Raw genomic sequence first — 24,144 nt, forward strand, 5'->3', positions numbered from 1 at the left:
GAAGGAAGGAAGGAAGGAAGGAAGAACTCTCTTGCATTAACACAGGGTTAAAGGGGAGTAGAGAAGAGAGGGATTATAGAGGGATAGAAAAAGAGAGAGAACGAGAAGGAGAAAGAGAGATGCATGTGTGTATGAATGCGGTGCGTGTAACTCTCTGGTGTTACAGTCGCTTTGGTGCATTTCTTAGATCAAAAGTGCCATTCTTGATACTACTTGTACAAATTCCAAATAATCTAGTCTCTTGTGCACATCATTAAAGCAATTTCTTATTCCTTTGAACAAATTGCAATTGCTTTTGTACATATTGCAATTGATAATGTACAAGTGTCAGCTTTTTTCCACATTTTCAATTGCTCATGTCATGTTGATCAAAAGATAGTAGATGGTTCTCTGTTGAATAGTCTTACCCCTCAGAACATCTAGGCATTAGTTCCTTGCATAAGCCATTACATGCAAAATTGTTGAACTATTTGTCATAAACTGTCAAGCATAGTTTTACACATTTCTATTAGACCTTTTGTACAGAAACGTGAATTGATGAATGGTGCAGGTGAAATTGACCCTCACTCATGAAGGAATGTAAAGCGTTAGTTCAACCAACAATCAACCAGTTGTCTAAATTGCTCAAAGGTGCATCTCATGAAGAATCAATTGGCAAGCATATATAGACAGACCACAACGCAGAGTTGCAATTTTCCAATAATGGATGGACCAGGAAACGAACAGGGTCAACAGCCAAGAGGAGGAAGAAGAGGAGCAAGGATGCGTGGTGGAAGGCAAAACAGAGGAAGAGGCAGAAGAGGATATCTGATGACATAAGGGCCACTATTGTAGACCATGTTGTCAATCATGGCCTTACAGTGGGTGAGGCGGGTCGAAGGGTGCAGCCGAATATTGGGAGATCAACCCCACACATACACAATGCTTCATATCACAGTAGTCCACTTGTATTTCACAGCATACAGAAATATACTCTATACAGATACATACTGCACCTTACATGCACCCACCTGTATGTTTTACAGTAAAATGTGTGTTCGCATAGTTTTTGTCTATGTGAAAGTGTGCGACGCATCACTGCATTTTTCCCCACATAGGACTGCAAGATTACCTCAAACCGGTGGCAGAGGACGCCTTTTCACACCTCAACAGGAGGAGGCTATTTGCACCATGGTCCGAGCAAACAATGCCATGAGACTCAGGGAAATACAAAAGGACCATTATAGAAGACAACGATGTCTTTGAAAACATCCAGACGGTTAGCATCTCAACCATCGACCGGGTGCTGTAGAAACCAGATGAGTATGAAACAGCTGTACCGTGTACCATTCCAAAGGAAGGAGGACAGAGTTAAGGAGCTACGATACCAGTATGTACAGGTAAAACATATATCTATGTAACTACTTTACAGCAACATTTTATAGTGATACATAGTACAGTAAGCATAAACTGCACACATTCCCATTGCTGTGGAAGGAACATGCAATATATGTACATTTTATGTCACTCTTCATTACCAAAACAAATTCAACTGTGTGTTCTGGGATATAGCGTATAATGGAGTTGGAATCAAGTGAACCCTCTCACGACTTTGTCTACGTGGATGAGGCTGGCTTCAACCTGACCAAATGCAGAAGGAATATCATCGGTCACAGAGCTACTGTGGATTTGCCAGGCCAACGGGGAGGAAATATCACCATGTGTGCTGCTATTTCGGAGCATGGTGTCCTAACCCATATCCCCCTTATAGGGCCATACAACACCCAGCATCTACTCAACTTTTTACAGACTCTCTACAGGGCTCTCATCCCTGATGATGAGAGGGGTCTGTTTAGAGAGGATTTGCCAAAGTATGTGGTCATTTGTGATAATGTGAGTTTCCATCGATCAAACATCATCAGGCAATGGTTTGTGACCCACCCGGGGATGCTGATAGAATTCCTCCCACCTTATTCACCATTCCTTAACCCAATGGAGGAGTGCTTTTCAGCATGGAGGTGGAAGGTGTACGATCGTCAGCCACACACACAGATGACCCTGCTGGCTGCAATGGATGCAGCATGTGAGGACATCACAGTAGACGCCTGCAGAGGATGGATAAGGCATTCCAGAAGATTCTTTCCACGTTGCATTGGAAGGGAAAATATCCGGTGTGATGTGGATGAGAATATGTGGGCCGACAGACAGGAACGTCTGGATGTGTAGAGACAGCACTAGAACAGCGCTGCGGGCAAAGTTGTACCTTAGGGGTGGTTTCCTGTGTTTCATTCTGATGTAGTGTTTTTTTTCCTTTGTGTCCCTTGGGTTGTCCGGTCTCTTTCAATCAATAACCCACATGCAGTAATATGTAAATAGTACTGTTGAAATTGATATATGCCATAGAAGTGCAGCCTTGTGCATTTTCAATACAGTCACTGTCATCCAAACTGTAGCCTAAGTTTACATCAGGTAATACTGTCAAAGTACACAGTTCCATTGACAACATGCCTAAACATTTTGACGACCTTGTTCGTGAACAATGACTCAATGACTTATCATTCTGATGACACTGACATGATCATTGGCATGAATATTTACCTTTGAGAGATGTACTAAGGATTTTTAGTGACTGACTAGCTTTAGAAACACATCTATTGTATATTGCAGTTTGTACAAATTGTTCTGAGAAATGCACTTATTATTTTGCACATGTTAGGGATGATGTGAAAAATGCACCAAAGCGACTGAGAAAAACTGTAATACAGGGGTAGATGGGGGAAGGAGAGGAGAGAGAGGGGGGTAGAGGGAGGAGAGGAGAGAGGGGTAGAGGGAGGAGAGGAGAGGAGAGAGAGGGGTAAAGGGAGGAGAGGAGAGAGAGGGGTAAAGGGAGGAGAGGAGAGAAAGAGGGGTAGAGGGAGGAGAGAGAGAGAGGGGTAGAGGGAGGAGAGAGAGAGAGGGGTAGAGGGACGAGAGGAGAAAGAGAGGGGTAGAGGGAGGAGAGGAGAGAGAGAGGGGTAGAGGGAGGAGAGAGAGAGAGAGAGAGGGGTAGAGGGACGAGAGAGAGAGAGGGGTAAGGGAGGAGAGGAGAGAGAGAGGGGTAGAGGGACGAGAGAGAGAGAGAGGGGTAGAGGGAGGAGAGGAGAGAGAGAGGGGTAGAGGGAGGAGAGAGAGAGGGGTAGAGGGACGAGAGAGAGAGAGGGGTAAGGGAGGAGAGGAGAGAGAGAGGGGTAGAGGGACGAGAGAGAGAGAGAGAGGGGTAAGGGAAGAGAGGAGAGAGAGAGGGGTAGAGGAAGGAGAGGAGAGAGAGAGGGGTAGAGGGAGGGGAGGAGAGAGAGAGGGGTAGAGGGAGGAGAGGAGAGAGAGGGGTAGAGGGAGGAGAGGAGAGAGAGAGGGGTAAAGGGAGGAGAGGAGAGAGAGAGAGGGGTAGAGGGACGAGAGGAGAGAGAGAGGGGTAGAGGGAGGAGAGGAGAGAGAGAGGGGTAGAGGGAGGAGAGGAGAGAGAGAGGGGTAAAGGGAGGAGAGGAGAGAGAGAGAGGGGTAGAGGGACGAGAGGAGAGAGAGAGGGGTAGAGGGAGGAGAGGAGAGAGAGAGGGGTAGAGAGAGGAGAGGAGAAAGAGAGGGGTAGAGGGAGGAGAGGAGAGAGAGGGGTAGAGGGAGGAGAGGAGAGAGAGAGGGGTAGAGGGAGGAGAGGAGAGAGAGAGGGGTAAGGGAGGAGAGGAGAGGAGAGAGAGGGGTAGAGGGAGGAGAGGAGAGAGAGAGGGGTAGAGGGAGGAGAGAGAGAGAGGGGTAGAGGGACGAGAGGAGAAAGAGAGGGGTAGAGGGAGGAGAGGAGAGAGAGAGGGGTAGAGGGAGGAGAGAGAGAGAGAGAGAGGGGTAGAGGGACGAGAGAGAGAGAGGGGTAAGGGAGGAGAGGAGAGAGAGAGGGGTAGAGGGACGAGAGAGAGAGAGAGGGGTAGAGGGAGGAGAGGAGAGAGAGAGGGGTAGAGGGAGGAGAGAGAGAGAGGGGTAGAGGGACGAGAGAGAGAGAGGGGTAAGGGAGGAGAGGAGAGAGAGAGGGGTAGAGGGACGAGAGAGAGAGAGAGGGGTAAGGGAAGAGAGGAGAGAGAGAGGGGTAGAGGAAGGAGAGGAGAGAGAGAGGGGTAGAGGGAGGGGAGGAGAGAGAGAGGGGTAGAGGGAGGAGAGGAGAGAGAGAGGGGTAGAGGGAGGAGAGGAGAGAGAGAGGGGTAAAGGGAGGAGAGGAGAGAGAGAGAGGGGTAGAGGGACGAGAGGAGAGAGAGAGGGGTAGAGGGAGGAGAGGAGAGAGAGAGGGGTAGAGGGAGGAGAGGAGAGAGAGAGGGGTAAGGGAGGAGAGGAGAGAGAGAGAGGGGTAGAGGGACGAGAGGAGAGAGAGAGGGGTAGAGGGAGGAGAGGAGAGAGAGAGAGAGGGGTAGAGAGAGGAGAGGAGAAAGAGAGGGGTAGAGGGAGGAGAGGAGAGAGAGGGGTAGAGGGAGGAGAGGAGAGAGAGAGGGGTAGAGGGAGGAGAGAGAGAGAGAGAGAGGGGTAGAGGGACGAGAGAGAGAGGGGGGTAAGGGAGGAGAGGAGAGAGAGAGGGGTAGATGGACAAGAGAGAGAGAGAGAGGGGTAGAGGGAGGAGAGGAGAGAGAGAGGGGTAGAGGGAGGAGAGAGAGAGAGGGGTAGAGGGACGAGAGAGAGAGAGGGGTAAGGGAGGAGAGGAGAGAGAGAGGGGTAGAGGGACGAGAGAGAGAGAGAGGGGTAAGGGAAGAGAGGAGAGAGAGAGGGGTAGAGGAAGGAGAGGAGAGAGAGAGGGGTAGAGGGAGGGGAGGAGAGAGAGAGGGGTAGAGGGAGGAGAGGAGAGAGAGAGGGGTAGAGGGAGGAGAGGAGAGAGAGAGGGGTAAAGGGAGGAGAGGAGAGAGAGAGAGGGGTAGAGGGACGAGAGGAGAGAGAGAGGGGTAGAGGGAGGAGAGGAGAGAGAGAGGGGTAGAGGGAGGAGAGGAGAGAGAGAGGGGTAAAGGGAGGAGAGGAGAGAGAGAGAGGGGTAGAGGGACGAGAGGAGAGAGAGAGGGGTAGAGGGAGGAGAGGAGAGAGAGAGAGAGGGGTAGAGAGAGGAGAGGAGAAAGAGAGGGGTAGAGGGAGGAGAGGAGAGAGAGGGGTAGAGGGAGGAGAGGAGAGAGAGAGGGGTAGAGGGAGGAGAGGAGAGAGAGAGGGGTAAGGGAGGAGAGGAGAGGAGAGAGAGGGGTAGAGGGAGGAGAGGAGAGAGAGAGGGGTAGAGGGAGGAGAGGAGAAAGAGAGGGGTAGAGGGAGGAGAGGAGAGAGAGAGGGGTAGAGGGAGGAGAGGAGAGGAGAGAGAGAGGGGTAAGGGAGGAGAGAGAGAGAGGGGTAGAGGGAGGAGAGGAGAGAGAGAGGGGTAGAGGAAGGAGAGGAAAGAGAGAGGGGTAGAGGGAGGAGAGGAGAGAGAGGGGTAGAGGGAGGAGAGGAGAGAGAGGGGTAGAGGGAGGAGAGGAGAGAGAGGGGTAGAGGGAGGAGAGGAGAGAGAGAGGGGGTAGAGGGAGGAGAGAGAGAGAGAGAGGGGTAGAGGGACGAGAGAGAGAGAGAGGGGTAGAGGGAGGAGAGGAGAAAGAGGGGTAGAGGGATGAGAGAGAGAGAGGGGTAGAGGGACGAGAGAGAGAGAGAGAGAGAGGGGTAGAGGGAGGAGAGGTACATAATTGAGTGAGGTTTATATTTAGCTTCCTGGTTGGGGAAGGCAGTATGGCATGCTGCTGAGCGTGTTATAATTATCACCGTGGGGAATCAACAGCCGTGTGATTCCACTGTTACGTACTCCACAAGCAATTGCTTTCATTGCGACCGGGTCCCTGCCTCTCTCTCGAACAGTATCCATCTCTCTCTGTGGTACAGTACACGTCTTATTAATGTATGTGATTCATTTTCACTGTTTCAATTTCTATGTTGGAGAGGATGGATGGAGGGCAGAAGGCTCTGCTGTTGGAAGAGAGCTGCTGCATGTTTCTAGAGGAATGGAGGACAGGGTGAAGAGGAGAAAAGAGAGGAGGAGAAGAGAGGAGGGTGGGGAGGGAAAGCATTGGATGGCAGAACAGAGGGGAGCAAAGAGAGGGAAATGAAAGGAGAGGAAAGAAAGGGGGAGGAAAACAGAGAAGAGGAGGGATAAAGAAAGAGAGGGTGAGAAGGAAAAGAGGAGAGGGAACTGAGGGGAGAGGTGGAGAAGAGAAGAGGATGAGAAGAGAGGAAAGTATAGGATGAGAGGATGGCATGGGAAGGGCAGAGAGAGTGATTCTATTTTTAGGGTTTACCAGGGCGACCGTAAGGTGACCACAGGGGGGACCGTGTGGCCCCGGCCCCGGCTTAGAGGAACCACACTGTGACCAGAGCCTGTACAGCTAGACACACCGCAACACTATCACTGTAGCATTATGACATCATGTAGCACTGTCACTGTCATACAGCCTGTAGCATTATGACGTCATGTAGCACTGTCACTGTCATACAGCCTGTAGCATTATGACATCATGTAGCACTGTCACTGTCATACAGCCTGTAGCATTATGACATCATGTAGCACTGTCACTGTCATACAGCCTGTAGCATTATGACGTCATGTAGCACTGTCACTGTCATACAGCCTGTAGCATTATGACATCATGTAGCACTATCACTGTCATACAGCCCGTAGCATTATGACATCATGTAGCACTGTCACTGTCATACAGCCTGGAGCATTATGACATCATGTAGCACTATCACTGTCATACAGCCTGTAGCATTATGACATCATGTAGCACTATCACTGTCATACAGCCTGTAGCATTATGACATCATGTAGCACTGTCACTGTCATACAGCCTGGAGCATTATGACATCATGTAGCACTATCACTGTCATACAGCCCGTAGCATTATGACATCATGTAGCACTGTCACTGTCATACAGCCTGTAGCATTATGACATCATGTAACACTGTCACTGTCATACAGCCTGTAGCATTATGACATCATGTAGCACTGTCACTGTCATACAGCCTGTAGCATTATGACATCATGTAGCACTGTCACTGTCATACAGCCTGTAGCATTATGACATCATGTAACACTGTCACTGTCATACAGCCTGTAGCATTATGACATCATGAAGCACTGTCACTGTCATATAGCCTGTAGCATAATGACATCATGTAGCACTATCACTGTCATACAGCCTGTAGCATTATGACATCATGTAGCACTGTCACTGTCATACAGCCTGTAGCATTATGACATCATGTAGCACTGTCACTGTCATACAGCCTGTAGCATTATGGCATCATGTAACACTGTCACTGTCATACAGCCTGTAGCATTATGACATCATGTAGCACTGTCACTGTCATACAGCCTGTAGCATTATGACATCATGTAGCACTGTCACTGTCATACAGCCTGGAGCATTATGACATCATGTAGCACTGTCACTGTCATACAGCCTGGAGCATTATGACATCATGTAGCACTGTCACTGTCATACAGCCTGTAGCATTATGACATCAAGTAGCACTGTCACTGTCATACAGCCTGTAGCATTATGACATCATGTAGCACTGTCACTGTCATACAGCCTGTAGCATTATGACATCAAGTAGCACTGTCACTGTCATACAGCCTGTAGCATTATGACATCAAGTAGCACTGTCACTGTCATACAGCCTGTAGCATTATGACATCATGTAGCACTGTCACTGTCATACAGCCTGGACTAGATACACCAAGACACACTGCACCACTTTCACTGTAGCTATGACTGGACTGTAGTTATGACTGGTCTGTAGCTATGACTGGTCTGTAGCTATGACTGGACTGTAGTTATGACTGGTCTGTAGCTATGACTGGTCTGTAGCTATGACTGGACTGTAGTTATGACTGGACTGTAGTTATGACTGGTCTGTAACTATGACTGGACTGTAGTTATGACTGGACTGTAGTTATGACTGGTCTGTAGCTATGACTGGACTGTAGCTATGACTGGTCTGTAGCTATGACTGGACTGTAGTTATGACTGGTCTGTAGCTATGACTGGACTGTAGTTATGACTGGTCTGTAGCTATGACTGGACTGTAGCTATGACTGGACTGTAGTTATGACTGGACTGTAGCTATGACTGGACTGTAGTTATGACTTGTCTGTAGCTATGACTGGACTGTAGTTATGACTGGACTGTAGTTATGACTGGTCTGTAGCTATGACTGGACTGTAGTTATGACTGGACTGTAGCTATGACTGGTCTGTAGCTATGACAGGACTGTAGTTATGACTGGACTGTAGCTATGACTGGTCTGTAGCTATGACTGGACTGTAGTTATGACTTGTCTGTAGCTATGACTGGACTGTAGTTATGACTGGACTGTAGTTATGACTGGTCTGTAGCTATGACTGGACTGTAGTTATGACTGGACTGTAGCTATGACTGGTCTGTAGCTATGACTGGACTGTAGTTATGACTTGTCTGTAGCTATGACTGGACTGTAGTTATGACTGGACTGTAGTTATGACTGGTCTGTAGCTATGACTGGACTGTAGTTATGACTGGACTGTAGCTATGACTGGTCTGTAGCTATGACAGGACTGTAGTTATGACAGGACTGTAGTTATGACTGGTCTGTAGCTATGACTGGTCTGTAGCTATGACATGACTGTAGTTATGACTGGTCTGTAGCTATGACTGGTCTGTAGCTATGACTGGTCTGCAGCTATGACTGGTCTGTAGCTATGACAGGACTGCAGTTATGGCAGGACTGTAGCTATGACTGGACTGTAGTTATGACTGGTCTGTAGCTATGACTAGTCTGTAGCTATGACTGGTCTGTAGCTATGACTGGTCTGTAGCTATGACTGGACTGTAGCTATGACTGGTCTGTAGCTATGACTGGACTGTAGCTATGACTGGTCTGTAGCTATGACTGGACTGTAGCTATGACAGGACTGTAGTTATGGCAGGACTGTAGCTATGACTGGTCTGTAGCTATGACTGGTATGTAGCTATGACTGGTCTGTAGCTATGACTGGTCTGTAGCTATGACATGACTGTAGTTATGACTGGTCTGTAGCTATGACTGGTCTGTAGCTATGACTGGTCTGTAGCTATGACAGGACTGTAGTTATTACAGGACTGTAGTTATGACTGGTCTGTAGCTATGACTGGTCTGTAGCTATGACAGGACTGTAGTTATGACTGGTCTGTAGCTATGACTGGTCTGTAGCTATGACTGGTCTGTAGTTATGACTGGTCTGTAGCTATGACTGGTCTGTAGCTATGACTGGTCTGTAGCTATGACAGGACTGTAGTTATTACAGGACTGTAGTTATGACTGGTCTGTAGCTATGACTGGTCTGTAGCTATGACAGGACTGTAGTTATGACTGGTCTGTAGCTATGACTGGTCTGTAGCTATGACTGGTCTGTAGTTATGACTGGTCTGTAGCTATGACTGGACTGTAGCTATGACTGGACTGTAGCTATGACTGGACTGTAGTTATGGCAGGACTGTAGTTATGGCAGGACTGTAGCTATGACTGGTCTGTAGCTATGACTGGTCTGTAGCTATGACAGGACTGTAGTTATGACTGGACTGTAGTTATGACTGGTCTGTAGCTATGACTAGTCTGTAGCTATGACTGGTCTGTAGCTATGACTGGACTGTAGCTATGACTGGTCTGTAGCTATGACTGGACTGTAGTTATGACAGGACTGTAGTTATGGCAGGACTGTAGCTATGACTGGTCTGTAGCTATGACTGGTATGTAGCTATGACTGGTCTGTACAGGACTTTCCATGAGTTTAACTATATCTCTCAGATAACATGCTAATCAGTGTGTTTGTATGTATGCGTGTGCGTACTAGCTCAAGGTGCCTTTGCCATGCGGAATTGTGTGTGAAGTCAGTCAGACACACACACACACACACACACACACACACACACACACACACACACACACACACACACACACACACACACACACACACACTCCATTACGAGGTACACAGAACGTTCCTTTAGTCCCTACCTCGTTCCCGTAGGTTCCGGAACAGTTTGGACGTTCCCTGCCACACCGCTGGAGTGTCTACCAAGATCTTCTCCAGCTCCTGATGTCAACAGAGACAACGCTATGAGTCTCCACAGACACACAACCACTCCATGTCCAAAATCACACCCTTTTCCCTACATAGTCACCAAAGCCCTATGGGCCCTAAAGTAGTGCACTATTTATTTTACTAGGCAAGTCAGTTAAGAACAAATTCTTATTTACAATGACAGCCTAGGAACATTGGGTTAACTGCCTTGACCAGGGGCAGAACGACAGATTTTTACCTTGTCAGCTCAGGGATTCAATCTTGCAACCTTACTGTTACAAGTCCAACGCTCTAACCACCGAAAATAGGATATATAGGGAAGAGGAAATAGGGTGTAATTTGGGATGCAGCCCATGAGTCATGACTTTAACCTTTAGAAGTGTCACTGTCTGACTTGAACATCCAAACATGCTATGCTGTTGCTGCATGTTAGGAACAGATTGGGATCTTAATTTGATCACCCTGTCGCAGGAGAACTTCCACACTGAAATTTCAGATATGATTTTCCCTTACGAAAAATGTATCAATCCCAACAAAATTGACCATTAATTATAATCCACATAATAATTCACATTTCCTGTTGCTGCAGAATTATTTTCCTGCAGTAGAAAACTGGCTCAAATTAAGATTCTACATCTGCATTAGCTTGTATACGATAGCATGCTTCCAAGTCAATTGCTGCTGCAATACTATGGCAGTGGGGAGGCAGGTAGCCTAGAGGTTAAGAGCGTTGGGCCAGTAACCGAAAGGTCGCTGGTTTGAATCCCCGAGCCGACTAGGTGAAAATGTGCCCTTGAGCAAGGCACTTAACTGTAATTGCTCCTGTAAGTCACTCTGGATAAGAGAGTATGCTGAATGACTAAAGTGTGAATAGGGAAGATGGCTATTCTGTATATGTACGGTATTACAGCTAACTGTCAACTAATCATCACTAGCCCTGTCTAAAACATTCAATATTAACATGTTTTAAATATACAGTTTATCATACATTACATGTATAGGTAGGAACAGGAGTTTAATAGCATAGCTCTTCATCAACAATAAAACAAACTGTTCTCAGACCTGTTTAGTGAGGGACATCCACGGCTTCTTGTCTGGAGGAAAGAGAGAGAGAGAGATAGAGAGAGAGAGAGAGAGAGAGACAGAGAGAAAGTGAGAGAGAGAGAGGGAGAGAGAGAGACAGAGAGAAAGAGAGCATAATGGAGTGTGTGTGGGCTGGATCAGATAACATCAGTATGAGGGGTTCCACAGTCATAATAACACATCCATACACTGTCACCATAGACCTATTACAAGGCCATAAAGTGCCCTCTGCTTAGCTTTGTACTGTAGCACTGTGTCTGTCTGGGGCAATGTTCTAGTAAAAGTGCCGATTTGTTTTGGTCTTTATAAAGGGGTGGTCTAATTCAACCTCAAAGGAAACATTAGGTGGCCTATGACACAGACACACATACACACACACACACACACACACACACACACACACACACACACACACTTTAAAAGCCCCATCTATCTCATTCTCAGTCGGGAGTCTGGCCAGTGTGCTGTGTATTCTCCTCAGACTAAACAGTGTTACACACGCCCGTATCTTCTGAGGTCCACCGGCTATGAGCTATCTGTTAAGAAACCTCCCAAAACCGAGGCATTACACTGGCAGAGGGAGAAAAACAAACCATGGGCCATTCCCACTGAAACCCTCACTGGGCAGTGAGCACCTTCTCTTTCTCTCATAGCAACCAGCGCTATGTAGCGCCGCCGAGTTGGGCTAGCTGGCTTATACAGGGAGTTAGTGGTGTGTGTGTGTGTGTGTGTGTGTGTGTGTGTGTGTGTGTGTGTGTGTGTGTGTGTGTGTGTGTGTGTGTGTGTGTGTGTGTGTGTGTGTGTCTGTGTGTGTGTGTGTGTGTGTGTGTGTGTGTGTGTGTGTGTGTGTGTGTGTGTGTGTGTGTGTGTGTGTGTGTGTGTTAGAGCAGTACATGTTAATGACAGTGAACTTCAAATCTCTGAAAGGGCTCTCTGGATTTAAATGTCAGCTTCTAGGGTTTGTGGAAATTCATTCAACTCTCAGTCTGCTTTGTCAGGATGATTATATGATTATATTCAATGGTGGTTTATTAATAGAAAACTCTTGTATTTTTTACTGACATTTTTGCCAAAAAATCATCAAGGGCCCATATCCACAAAGCATCTCTAATAGGAGTGCTGATCTAGGATCAGTTTGGCCATTTAGATCATAATGAACAGGATTATATGGACGGATCCTAGATCAGCACTCCTACTCTGAGAGGCTTTGTGAATACGGGCCCTGGTCTCTATATGCAGCTCTATTTAAGCCATGCAGAACATTATTGATCACAAAACATAACAGATAAAAAGTAATTTAATTTAATGAGGCATTGGTGGATCGATATGAACTGCATAGAGCTAGTGAAACTATTATTTTCTAATGGGCACCGTTTTGGATCTGGAAGGTTGGTAAAATACATTCCAGGTTAGAAATCATCATGGACCTTTTGGAGCCAAGGTGGAGGGCCAGTTTCCCAAAATAGCATCATACATATGGTAACTGTGTCCTAGCAGTACATACTCTGGGGCTCGCTCATGGTGACGGACTCGATGAAGTTCTGCGGGGTCATGTAAAGCTGTCCCTCATATTCCACTGAGCTGAACAGACGGAAGCGCTGCTCGTGGGACGACATGTACACGTCCCCTTCCTCAAAGTCAAACGGCCGCGTCTGGCAACACACAAACAGACAAACAAACTGGTTGGTTTTGCTTAGGGACAATTTTCAATGCAATGCATTGTGGACTTGAGCATTTTGAAACCGTACTGTAATATCTTTCTTCCTGGGCCTAAGGGTGAAGAAATAAAAACGAGCCTTTCTTTCTCAGCGATTCTCTCTCTCTCTCTCTCTCTCTTCCTGTCTCTCGCTCCCTCTATCAGAGCTGTGCTAGAGAAATCAAATATCACCCTCCACCTGGCAAGCAGCCCTCCAATCAATACTCTAGCCAGTAGCCAGAAGCAAACAGCTTCCTCTAGAAAGACAATACTGACACTAAATCAAATCAAATCAAATCAAATTTATTTTTATATAGCCCTTCGTACATCAGCTGATATTCTCAAAGTGCTGTACAGAAACCCAGCCTAAAACCCCAAACAGCAAGCAAAGCATGTGAAAGAAGCACGGTGGCTAGGAAAAACTCCCTAGGAAAAACTCCCTAGAAAGGCCAAAAACCTAGGAAGAAACCTAGAGAGGAACCAGGCTATGAGGGGTGGCCAGTCCTCTTCTGGCTGTGCAGGGTGGATATTAAAACAGAACATGGTCAAAATGTTAAAATGTTAAAATGTTCATAAATGACCAGCATGGTCAAATAATAATAATCATAGTAGTTGTCGAGGGTGCAACAAGCACGTCCGGTGAACAGGTCAGGGTTCCATAGCCGCAGGCAGAACAGTTGAAACTGGAGCAGCAGCACGGCCAGGTGGACTGGGGACAGCAAGGAGTCATCATACCAGGTAGTCCTGAGGCATGGTCCTAGGGCTCAGGTCCTCCGAGAGAAAGACAGAAAGAGAGAAAGAGAATTAGAGAGAGCATATTTAAATACACACAGGACACCGGATAAGACAAGAGAAATACTCCAGATGTAACAGACTGACCCTAGCCCCCCGACACATAAACTACTGCAGCATAAATACTGGAGGCTGAGACAGGAGGGATCAGAAGACACTGTGGCCCCATCCGATGATACCCCCGGACAGGGCCAAACAGGCAGGATATAACCCCACCCACTTTGCCAAAGCACAGCCCCCACACCACTAGAGGGATGTCTCCAACCACCAACTTACCGTCCTAAGACAAGGCCGAGTATAGCCCACAACGATCTCCGCCATGGCACAACCCAAGGGGGGGGGGGGCGCCAACCCAGACAGGAAGACCACGTCAGTGACTCAACCCACTCAAGTGACGCACCCCTCCCATGGACGGCATGGAAGAACACCAGTAGGCCAGTGACTCAGCCTCTGTAAAAGGGTTAGAGGCAGAGAATCCCAGTGGAAAGAGGGGAACCGGCAAGGCAGAGACAGCAAGGGCGGTTCGTTGCTCCAGCCTTTCCGTTCACCTTCACACTCCTGGGCCAGACTATACTTAATCATAGGACCTACTGAAGAGATAAGTCTTCAGTAAAGACTTAAAGGTTGAGACTGAGTCTGCGTCTCTCACATTGGTAGGCAGACCATTCCATAAAAATGGAGCTCTATAGGAGAAAGCCCTACCTCCAGCCGTTTGCTTAGAAATTCTAGGGACAATTAGGAGGCCTGCGTCTTGTGACCGTAGCGTACGTGTAGGTATGTACGGCAGGACCAAATCGGAAAGATAGGTAGGAGCAAGCCCATGTAATGCTTTGTAGGTTAGCAGTAAAACCTTGAAATCAGCCCTTGCCTTAACAGGAAGCCAGTGTAGGGAGGCTAACACTGGAGTAATATGATCAAATTTTTTGGTTCTAGTCAGGATTCTAGCAGCCGTATTTAGCACTAACTGAAGTTTATTTAGTGCTTTATCCGGGTAGCCGGAAAGTAGAGCATTGCAGTAGTCCAGCCTAGAAGTAACAAAAGCATGGATTAATTTTTCTGCGTCATTTTTGGACAGAAAATTTCTGATTTTTGCAATGTTACGTAGATGGAAAAAAGCTGTCCTTGAAACAGTCTTGATATGTTCTTCAAAAGAGAGATCAGGGTCCAGAGTAACGCCGAGGTCCTTCACAGTTTTATTTGAGACGACTGTACAACCATCCAGATTAATTGTCAGATTCAACAGAAGATCTCTTTGTTTCTTGGGACCTAGAACAAGCATCTCTGTTTTGTCCGAGTTTAAAAGTAGAAAGTTTGCAGCCATCCACTTCTTTATGTCTGAAACACAGGCTTCTAGCGAGGGCAATTTTGGGGCTTCACCATGTTTCATTGAAATGTACAGCTGTGTGTCGTCTGCATAGCAGTGAAATTTAACATTATGTTTTCGAATGACATCCCCAAGAGGTAAAATATATAGTGAAAACAATAGTGGTCCTAAAACGGAACCTTGAGGAACACCGAAATTTACAATTGATTTGTCAGAGGACAAACCATTCACAGAGACAAACTGATATCTTTCCGACAGATAAGATCTAAACCAGGCCAGAACTTGTCCATGTAGACCAATTTGGGTTTCCAATCTCTCCAAAAGAATGTGGTGATCGATGGTATCAAAAGCGGCACTAAGATCTAGGAGCACGAGGACAGATGCAGAGCCTCGGTCTGACGTCATTAAAAGGTCATTTACCACCTTCACAAGTGCAGTCTCAGTGCTATGATGGGGTCTAAAACCAGACTGAAGCGTTTCGTATACATTGTTTGTCTTCAGGAAGGCAGTCAGTTGCTGTGCAACAGCTTTTTCTAAAATTTTGGAGAGGAATGGAAGATTCGATATAGGCCGATAGTTTTTTATAATTTCTGGATCAAGATTCGGCTTTTTCAAGAGAGGCTTTATTACTGCCACTTTTAGTGAGCTTGGTACACATCCGGTGGATAGAGAGCCGTTTATTATGTTCAACATAGGAGGGCCAAGCACAGGAAGCAGCTCTTTCAGTAGTTTAGTTGGAATAGGGTCCAGTATGCAGCTTGAGGGTTTGGAGGCCATGATTATTTTCATCATTGCGTCAAGAGATATAGTACTAAAACACTTTAGTATCTCCCTTGATCCTAGGTCCTGGCAGAGTTGTGCAGACTCAGGACAATGGAGCTTTGGAGGAATACCCAGATTTAAAGAGGAGTCTGTAATTTGCTTTCTAATGATCATGATCTTTTCCTCAAAGAAGTTCATAAATTTATTACTGCTGAAGTGAAAGCCATCCTCCATTTGCGAAGGCTGCTTTTTAGTTAGCTTTGCGACAGTATCAAAAAGAAATTTCGGATTGTTCTTATTTTCCTCAATTAAGTCTCTCGAAGATACCAGCTAAACCAGTACATTTCAACTTTCTTTACTACACTATCCCTCTCTCTTTCTCTCCGGCACCCTCTCTCCTCTCCATCCTTCTATCATCGCTGTAATAGAGAAATCAAATATCACAATCCTACAGCAATCCTACAGCAAAGCTACTAGCGAGAAAGTCTCAACAACAGCCTCGCTGTTGAACAGAACCGTAGATCTTCTAGAGAGACAACACTGCTCACACACCGTCTTCTTGAAGATGCCAGCTGAACCACTGCCGTGTTCTTGCTTTGAATGAATTCTTAGCGCCATCTTTATTTGGGTCTCTCTGTCTATAATTAGATCCTCCTCCGGCTCCTTCACACAAAGCATTGAGGGAAAGACAGCTTGCCTGATTAAAACACACCAAAGTGCCACAAACGACTTCTTGGGTTGTAATTAGAAATGGGTATAAATAACGAACTAACTCTGCTGTGCCTGACGGGAGGAAATGACGAACAGAGTTTTTCTACTTTCCGCTGGAGCCCAATTTGCATACAGATTCATTCATAAAGCTTTCATGAGGAGTTTGCGTGAAGGGATTTTTTTTCTCTCTCCAAAGGCATTAATTGAATGGATAGAAATGGAAGGACATTTCCCCAGAGAAGGGTAGAAGAAGTAGTCACTTCCTGGTTTGACTTCAGGGATTTTGGATGGATTTAACCCCCCCCCCCCCCGGACCCTCTAACTCTGATTGATGTCAATGCTCTGGGTTTGATCATATAACTTAATTCACTACTACTTAATATTTCTGATAAATGAATAAATACATCCATCATTCCAACCAGTGCATCACACTGTGGCATGCATTCCTAGCAGTAAATGTCAAAGTCTCCAATGGGACTTTAATATTTACCCCAACAGTGCCTTGTCAAGCAGAATTAGGCCTACACACAAATCAGTCAAACTCATATGTCTGTAACCTACACGCATGTTTAAGTAATCAAATAAAAGTTACGAGAATTCAATCAAAAGCTCTGAGAACTGCAATAGAAAATGGTGTTTTGAGTACCCATATAAGGGCATGTAAAAAATATCCTAAACAGAGTTATCCAGACCGTGAGAACCAACATATGATGTTCTCCCACAAGTGGGGATGCTTTGAAATACTTGGTTGTTTACATGTACTTTCCATTACCAATTAAGTTGGTCATGGGATAAGAAAAAACGAGCATACGTTGATAATAACATTTCAATAAGAAATCCAATCGTATTATTTTGTTAGGAAGCGTAAGAACAGTCGCTGGCATTGAAGCCTCCTCTGCGGTAACTACGTCAAAGGGACGCGCGTCATTTCAGCACCGTCTCGAGCGGAGAGCGACCTTCCTTCTTCAGTGTGCCTCCATATCATCTCTGGAAATAGTGGGCCTACTGTTTCCGTTGTACAGTAGAGAAATGACACAATTTATCCGCTCAGGGAAAAATGGAACTGGTAGCCTACTAGGCTAGTCATGAGTCTGTGGTTTCCAAACAACATTTCAAAAGAAGAACATATTACTAAAACACATTGAAATTGGCGCCGCGCTTCACGAATTCTCAGATCACGCTCACCCACTTAGGCTATAACACATCCATGACAGAATGCCTTCGACAGCGAGTTTGTATTCTGTCAACACACGAATACTTTTCGGGGACAAGAGTACTCGCTGCGTGGCATTTTTCATAGACTATCTTGTCATAGCACATAGTGTAAAATAGAAGCCTGTACCTTTTGCTGTGCTTCTACAGCGGAAAGGACAGGGAGCAGGTCGCGGCCACTGAAGTTATATCCCATCCTCTTCCTGCATCTTTGACTGTACGTGTCGTTGTAAAAATAGAATGCCACCGCTCCCCCGGCTGCGAGACACACCCCAACAGCGAGGCATCTCTGTGTCCTACCTCCGGTAGTCGTCTGAGCGCCGAGGAGCTCGTTTCTCGGAGCGGACCAGACGTTTAACCTGTTTACGATTGAAGCCAGTCGGCGAAAAGCGGCCATTGTTGTTGCTATGACGAGAGTATTGAAGGGTAAACGTATTCTCACTCCTCGCGAGATGTGGATCATATTCTCACTCCGATTCACCGGAGTTTGGGATGCTGCGGCTCTGATCGAAGTTCGGCTTTGAAACAGCCACTAAAACAGATGGATTTGATGCTCCAATGGGTTTGGGACAGAATAAGGTGCTTATTTCTGAACCTTGGTGAATTATATACATAGTTGCGTTACTATTCTAATTAGAAGCCAATATTTTTACATTCAGGAGAATCAAGACCCATGCGAATTTTGACAAACCCTATGCACACGAATGACAAGAGACTGCAAAGAAAACATAATGTAGGTCGTTTCTCTGTTGGCTATTACATGGTCCCGAGTGTTGGGGCAATGTTTTAAGAAAAGTTGTATTTCTAAAAAAATATATTTATTGCAAATCATGATCATGTTGTTTCATCATGATGTTACACAATAACTTCTTACAGATGGATCAAGTCAGTTTCGAAGTAAGACAGCTATAAAGAGTACAAAGACTGCTGCATTTGACTTACTACATAGGCTATACCCTAATGCTTTATATATCAACGTTAAGCCGATGGGTTCTTCAAGTTCCCTTTGATGCCTGCAACCACCTGGTCATGCAAAGGCCTCTGTGGTTTTCTCCCCACTCCCATATATATATATATATATATAAACAGATCAAACAACACTGCATTTACTCTGCACGGAGCTCCACAATGTGCAGTGGGAAGATCTTTCAATGTGACCCTGGAAACAATTCATCTAATGCCAATGTCATCAGGAAATGTGGCATGTAATTGACGTCTTCATTGTGGCGCATCGATCCGCGCGTCCATATTGATTGATCACTTCTGCGCCGTGCCCATCGATTTTGTTTCAAGGTATTTTGGGGGGAAATCATAAATACTAATGAGCCCTGGGAACCCAACAGGGAGAGAAAGGTCCCCGGAGAGAGATGGTGATGAATCACCTATGTGTGGAAATGGTCACTAGGTCATTTGCAACCAGTCGATTCCCAGGCCCAGGCAGATGCATTGCATGCGCTGCTGCCCTGTACCCTATCACTGGCTGCCTCCCCTGTACCCTATTCTCCCATGCCAGAATCAATTCAATGCAATACATGTTAGGGCATAGGCCTATACACTGGAGACTATCTGTAAATGTAGGATCGCTAATATGGGCAAAGTGGCTTGAACTATTTGATGCGTTGGTAGGTCACCATATTGTCCCATCCTCCAAATCAATCGAATACAATAGTCTACATAGGGATAGTGTTATTCATTGTATACACAACAGGCAATTTGTAAACGTTTATAATATTGTCAAAGTGGCTTGAACTATTGGTTTGTTTTTCTGGGGGAACTCTCGGTGACGGTGTCAGGTAACCTAGGCCTATCTGGGTATTTTGAAGCTCTAGGTTCAAACAGGCTTCTACCTCCAAGTTCCCCCTGACTGTTGTTGGTCCCCTTACAAGATCTCTCAACTTTGATCGCTCTGGTCTTTGATTCCTATCCTCTTTAAGACCACAATTAAGAAGAGCGTGTTCAAAGAGGCCAGGAGATCAGTGGAAGATTGACAGTCAAGTGATGCAGTTTGCACAGATGTGCGGCGGGTTCTGTTTCTAAACACGCCGCGGAACAGCCGCTGGATTACATAAAACAAGCGCGGCAATAAATCAACATCTGTGCGCGAAAATGACGCACAAGAAGGGGAAGTTTTTCTCTCACCCCCAGCAGCAAATGACTGCACCTGAGTCACTCGAGCCGTAGGGTTTTAAAGCGCTTAGGATGATAGTAATTATCTACTATATGAACACGTGCGCGCACGCACCCATACACACACAATAGAAACACAAACACACACCCCCTTAACACACACTGCCGCAGGGAATTCATTTGTTGAGAACATAACAATCCTGACAGTCAGTACAGTTGTCAACTCAAAGCACCGCCCCGCATCCCCTAGTCTTGTTCTGTTCTCCCCTCCCTCCCATCCATTGCCTCTCCACCTGCCATACGTCTTCGACCCCCCCCACACAACTCTTCACTGGCTGCACTCACTCGCCTAGTGCACCAAACCACTTGGAGCCAGCCAGGGAAGCCGTAGTGTTCTGTACGTAGGCGACTGCGCATTCCCCTGCGACACCATAGAGAAAACCTCCTTGATTCACACGGCGTTTTATTAAAGGATCAACTCTCATTGACTTCGCTCTCACTTGTTCTCCTTTCTAATCGCTTACAGTACTTTTCATAATCCATCTATGGGATGATGACAATCGGCGATGCAGATGAAACTGAACATCAAAGGTGTGAGGACGGTCAAGGATCAAGGAGTTATGTTTCAAAAAGAAATCTATAAAGCGTCTCATTAGCATACGGCAAGAGTGAATTTACATACGGAATATATTTAAAGTGGCGCTCCTCTCACGCTCGCACTGTTCATTTGCAGAACGCAGTGAGGACGAGCTGAGCACTCTCCCGGCAACCGCATCAACGACTGCGAGGGGTGGAAAACCCGGACGAACAAACAGAGCAAAGGGGAGTAGCCCGAGGTCGAGAGAGGAGAGCATGTGCTGAGCTGAGGATAAACGGATAATATGCGGATGTAAATAAAACGCGCACTTGCAAGAGAGAGAAAAAACGCATTTGGTGACTGCGCAAAAACACACATTCACCCAGGAGCACAGCACGTTAACTTTTCTACCCGGTTCAAGGCGGCTGGTTGTGAAGCGTGCGGGGCGGTTGTTTCTGGTTTCAATCGTTTTTGTGATGGGGGCAGTCGGCGAGGTGGGTACATTTTCCTTGCACGGCTCGGATAGCTTCGGACACGGATCTCATTTTGTCCTGACGCCCGCGGGGGACACCCCCGGACTGATGAGCGAGCACCTGGTGTCGGCGGAGAGGTTGTCGCGGAGCACGCCGTCGGATCTGACGCATCTGAAGGGGATTCTACGGAGGAGGCAGCTGTACTGCAGGACCGGGTTCCACCTCGAGATACTGCCCGATGGCACAGTGCAAGGCACCAGGAAAGACCATAGCAGATTTGGTAAGGCATCAGAAAATATTTCGGCGCAATAATGCAGTTATTATACAGTTATGGCAGTAGTATAAGGTTTATAATGATCATTGTTATTCTTTGTATTCTGAATATGATTCTGAATAGACTAATTCTATTTATATTATGAATATTATAATGTTATGATTATGGACACATATACCTATTGCATCCTGTCTAATCTATAATGTGTGCATGTGTTTTTGTACCATAGTTACTATTTCAGACATCCCATAATATGTTCACACATATTGGAAAACAATACATTTCCTCAATGGTGATTAGATTGGCAGAATTTCTTTACCTTTCCTAACTGACCTTCTTATCAGCAAGATAGCAAATAATGCCTACTGATAACAGCTTCCATGATAGACATAAGAGTATGAATTCAGTATTAAGCATTGAATAATATATCCCTCAATGACTGGCTGAACTCATGCCCTTGTGACTTGTGATATCATAATATGTGATGTTAATCTAATGTTGTCCTGCTTGTATTTTTTGCAGGTATTTTGGAGTTCATCAGCTTGGCTGTGGGGATGGTGAGCATCCGTGGGGTGGACAGTGGATTATACCTGGGCATGAACAGCAAGGGAGACCTCTACGGCTCTGTAAGTATTTACATTATTATATAGCCTACATGCTGCCTACATATACCCTTCATACGGCCTACATATACCCTTCATACTGCCTACTGCATACCTACTGCCTACATATACCCTTCATACTGCCTACATAAAGTCTACATAGACTGATATACTGTAGGCTACATATGATGTGTCTTGTATTCAGTGCTACTTCTCCATTCTCCTGGGCATCTCTGTGTAGGAGGTGATAACAGAGGTTACTATTCAGCATCAACTGAAAGAGAGAATTCCTCTGCCTCCTCTATTGTCCTGTTAATCTGGGAGCGTGATTAGATATGACCAACCAGCAGGTGGCACACATTTTGTTCTGCAAGGAAGTGTGTATTTGTGTGTGAGCATTGACACTGCTCTGTTGTGTAACATTTCACTAATCACCTCTCTCTTCTCTCTCTTCTCCCTCCCTCCCGCTCTCTCTCTCTCTCTCCCTCTCGCTCTAGGAGAAGCTGACAGCCGAGTGCGTCTTCCGGGAGCAGTTTGAGGAGAACTGGTACAACACGTACTCATCCAACCTCTACAGACACGGTGACCGGGGAGCGCACTACTTCGTGGCGCTCAACAAGGACGGCACGTCCAGGGACGGCGCCCGCTCCCGGCGACACCAGCGCTTCACCCACTTCCTGCCCAGGCCCGTAGATCCCGACCGTGTACCCGAACTCTACAGAGAGGTCCTGGGCCACAGCTGAGACCCGGTGGGAGTGTGTTGGTCCCTGCGGCGCTACACAGCCAGCACACTGCACCGTGACTCTCAGTACTCTCCTATGAAGGGTCTGCATATCGTCAGTCTCCCTATGGCTTCCTATGGAAACGAAATGGAGGAAAGGTCGCTTGGGGGCTGTGGGGTGGATAGCAAATATGTGTGAAGCCAGGCCTTGCGGTCCCCGAAAATGGGTCAAGGCCGGTGCAGCCCCAGGAGAAAGGAGTACAGGTGTTTAATAGGGGCTTTTTGGCCAAAAGAGAGGCTGGCCTGGTGGCCATCTTTGTTTTGAGCATCGTGTTGGAAGGTGAAGGGATCACCTCCAGAGCTGCTGATGTCATCTTTCCGGATGGTTATTCTTCACCCCCTCCCCGAGTGGCTTCTGAGATTCTGATTGGTCAAATGGGAGTAGAAAAAGAAGAGCGGATGGTCCTCCAGCGGAGTGTAGACTTTGTGTTCTTCTGTGGTACCCCAAGGTGGACTGTTTTGACGAAACACTCTAGAAGACTTGTGAAGGAATTCTGTTCTGAACCTTTCGTGACTGCATTCTATTACCTGACACGAGCATGGACGAGAGAAAAAAGACTTACAAAATAACCTTAGCCTGTTTCAGTTTTTTTTATTTATGCATTTTTCTGGGACATATATTTATTTTATATATTTATTTATTTTGAGAATATATTTTTTACAGGTATACATAAGATATTAAAAATAAAGCCATCAGAGATTTATTTTGTGCCACTGTGTAAAGTACTGCATTTGACATGTCCTTTCAATCTGACTGAAGAAAGTATTTTCCTAGGAGTTTTTATTTAGACAGTGGTTTGTGTAAGGCCGCGTTGTCGCTAGTCCCGAGTTTGTCGTCATCGGGGGCGTCCATGTTTCTCTTATGTCATCAGAAAGAGCCAGACTTCCACTGGGTTCCAGTGGGGAATAAACCTGTTAACACTTCAGATACACTGGTCTGTCTTCTTCATACAAATACAATAACATACAGCAATACTGAAACATGGTCTAATTACTATTATAAACTGGGTGGTTCCAGCCCTGAATGCTGATTGGCTGACAGCCATGCTATATCAGAACGTATACGATGAGTATGACAAAAATGTATTTTTACTGCTCTAATTACATTGGTAACCAGTTTATAATAGCAATAAGGCACCTCAGGGGTTTGTGATATATGGCCAATATACCACGGCTAAGGGCTGTGTCCAGGCACTCCGCGCTGCGTCGTGCATAAGAACATCCCTTAGCCGTGGTATATTGGTCATACAACACACCTCCTCGGGCCTTATTGCTTAATTAGATTATGTCAAAAGTTACATTTAAAATATATGTCACTTAAGTGGACATTTTAAATATATATAGGCAATGTATAAACGTTTATATATTGCATGTTTCAGGCTGGAAAAACAAGTGAATATTACCTCTTATTGGTTATTGAGAGGTTATTAAGTTATCACATGCTCTCTGAGTTAATTTTAGCGTTGATGTCTCAGAGATGTTAAAATGACACATGAAAAGTATACTGTTACAGTGATGTTTTAAAATCTCTGAGATAATTCACCCCCCGCTCCTCTCGGTCCTCAACCCTGTACTGTCTCTATGTCTTTTTCCTTCCCTTGGGTCTACAATCATTTGTCTTTGTTGAGGGTGACAC

The 24,144-nt window shown here is 46.0% G+C and overlaps 2 protein-coding genes across 2 annotated transcripts in view; one reads left to right on the forward strand and one right to left on the reverse strand.

Moving 5' to 3' along the window:
* Positions 1 to 18,083, reverse strand: part of LOC106602192 (calcium uptake protein 3, mitochondrial) — a 43,842-nt gene extending 25,759 nt beyond the window's left edge. Inside the window, exons 1-5 of the mRNA XM_082974134.1 lie at positions 17,805 to 18,083; positions 12,682 to 12,829; positions 11,157 to 11,188; positions 10,028 to 10,106; positions 960 to 974 (exon numbers count right to left, since the gene is read on the reverse strand). Of these exons, the coding sequence (XP_082830260.1) occupies positions 960 to 974; positions 10,028 to 10,106; positions 11,157 to 11,188; positions 12,682 to 12,829; positions 17,805 to 18,071 (541 nt within the window). The 5' untranslated portion in view covers positions 18,072 to 18,083. The remainder of the gene's footprint in view (positions 1 to 959; positions 975 to 10,027; positions 10,107 to 11,156; positions 11,189 to 12,681; positions 12,830 to 17,804) is intronic.
* Positions 18,084 to 20,147: 2,064 nt separating this feature from the next.
* Positions 20,148 to 23,434, forward strand: LOC106602194 (fibroblast growth factor 20). The gene is made up of 3 exons (XM_014194690.3): positions 20,148 to 21,131; positions 21,648 to 21,751; positions 22,225 to 23,434. Exons 1-3 carry the CDS (start codon positions 20,855 to 20,857, stop codon positions 22,468 to 22,470), a joined length of 627 nt encoding a protein of 208 aa, XP_014050165.1. The 5' UTR covers positions 20,148 to 20,854; the 3' UTR covers positions 22,471 to 23,434.
* Positions 23,435 to 24,144: the final 710 nt, after the last annotated feature.

Source organism: Salmo salar, chromosome 04, assembly GCF_965601325.2.
Source record: "Salmo salar chromosome 04, fSalSal1, whole genome shotgun sequence".
In the NCBI taxonomy this organism is placed as follows: domain Eukaryota; kingdom Metazoa; phylum Chordata; class Actinopteri; order Salmoniformes; family Salmonidae; genus Salmo; species Salmo salar.